The sequence below is a fragment of the Laccaria bicolor genome, genomic scaffold (assembly GCF_000143565.1).
Source record: "Laccaria bicolor S238N-H82 LACBIscaffold_55 genomic scaffold, whole genome shotgun sequence".
Taxonomy (NCBI): domain Eukaryota; kingdom Fungi; phylum Basidiomycota; class Agaricomycetes; order Agaricales; family Hydnangiaceae; genus Laccaria; species Laccaria bicolor.
In genome coordinates this window covers 20,552-21,609 of record NW_001889926.1, presented here as the reverse complement: position 1 = coordinate 21,609, position 1,058 = coordinate 20,552, and the positions used below count along the sequence as shown (strand labels likewise).

General features: G+C 32.5%; 1 protein-coding gene across 1 annotated transcript in view; it reads right to left on the bottom strand.

Annotated features, from left to right (window-relative positions):
* Positions 1-12: 12 nt before the first annotated feature.
* LACBIDRAFT_312815 (uncharacterized protein) overlaps positions 13-1,058 on the bottom strand; it is a gene marked incomplete at its 3' end in the record, with an annotated part of 2,150 nt that continues 1,104 nt past the window's right edge. Inside the window, exon 2 of the mRNA XM_001888385.1 lies at positions 13-330. Coding sequence (XP_001888420.1) covers positions 13-210 — 198 coding nt within the window. The 5' untranslated portion in view covers positions 211-330. The remainder of the gene's footprint in view (positions 331-1,058) is intronic.

Below are 1,058 nucleotides of genomic sequence, written 5' to 3'. Positions count from 1 at the left end.
TTTATCATAAAACTAAGGCACTTGCCTGTAGAGCTGTGTGTATAAGTCCACAAGTTTTATGAAAGGCCTTTCATAGGTGTGTCCTGTGTCTTTCTTTCTCATAAAGGGTATGTTCTTCTCATAAGATATAGGCAAGGCCACAGAGTGCTTTTCATAATTAAACCTGTGTGCTTTCATAGGTATTTCATTCACTGGGTTAGGTGTATTCATTGCNCTTTTTCATAATTAATGGTGTGCACTTTCATTGAATATTTCATTAGGAATTTTGGGCGCTTTCATTGCTTTTTTCATAATTAATCCTGTGTGATTTCAATAAATATTTCATTCACTATGTTAGGTGTATTCATTGCCTCTATCATATCTAATGGTGTGCGCTTTCATTGAATATTTCATTAGGAATATTGGATGCTTTCATTGTACTTTTCATAATTAATGTTGTGCAATTTCAATAAATATCTCATTCCCTAGGTCAGGTGTATTCATTGCCTCTTTCATATTTAATAGTGTGCGCTTTCATTGAATATTTCATTAGGAATATTGGATGCTTTCATTGTACTTTTCATAATTAATGCAGTGCAATTTCAATAAATATCTCATTCCCTAGGTCAGGTGTATTCATTGCCTCTTTCATATTTAATGGTGTGCGCTTTCATTGAATATTTCATTAGGAATATTGGATGCTTTCATTGTACTCTTCATAATTAATGTTGTGCAATTTCAATAAATATCTCATTCCCTAGGTCAGGTGTATTCATTGCCTCTTTCATAATTAATGCTGTGCACTTTCATTGAATATTTCATTATCAATTCTGGGTGCTTTCATTGTGCATTTCAATAAATATTTCATTAGCTAGGTTATATGTATTCATTGCTTCTTTCATAATTAATGATGTGCACTTTCATTGAATATTCCACAGCTTTCATTGGGATTTTTCATTGAGTATCTCAATATTTCATTCCAATTTCATATCTGCCCCCAGGGATATCATTACGATTTTTCATTATATTCCATGATAGCAATGAAATAGCTATTATGGTCCATCCACTGGGTCATTGTG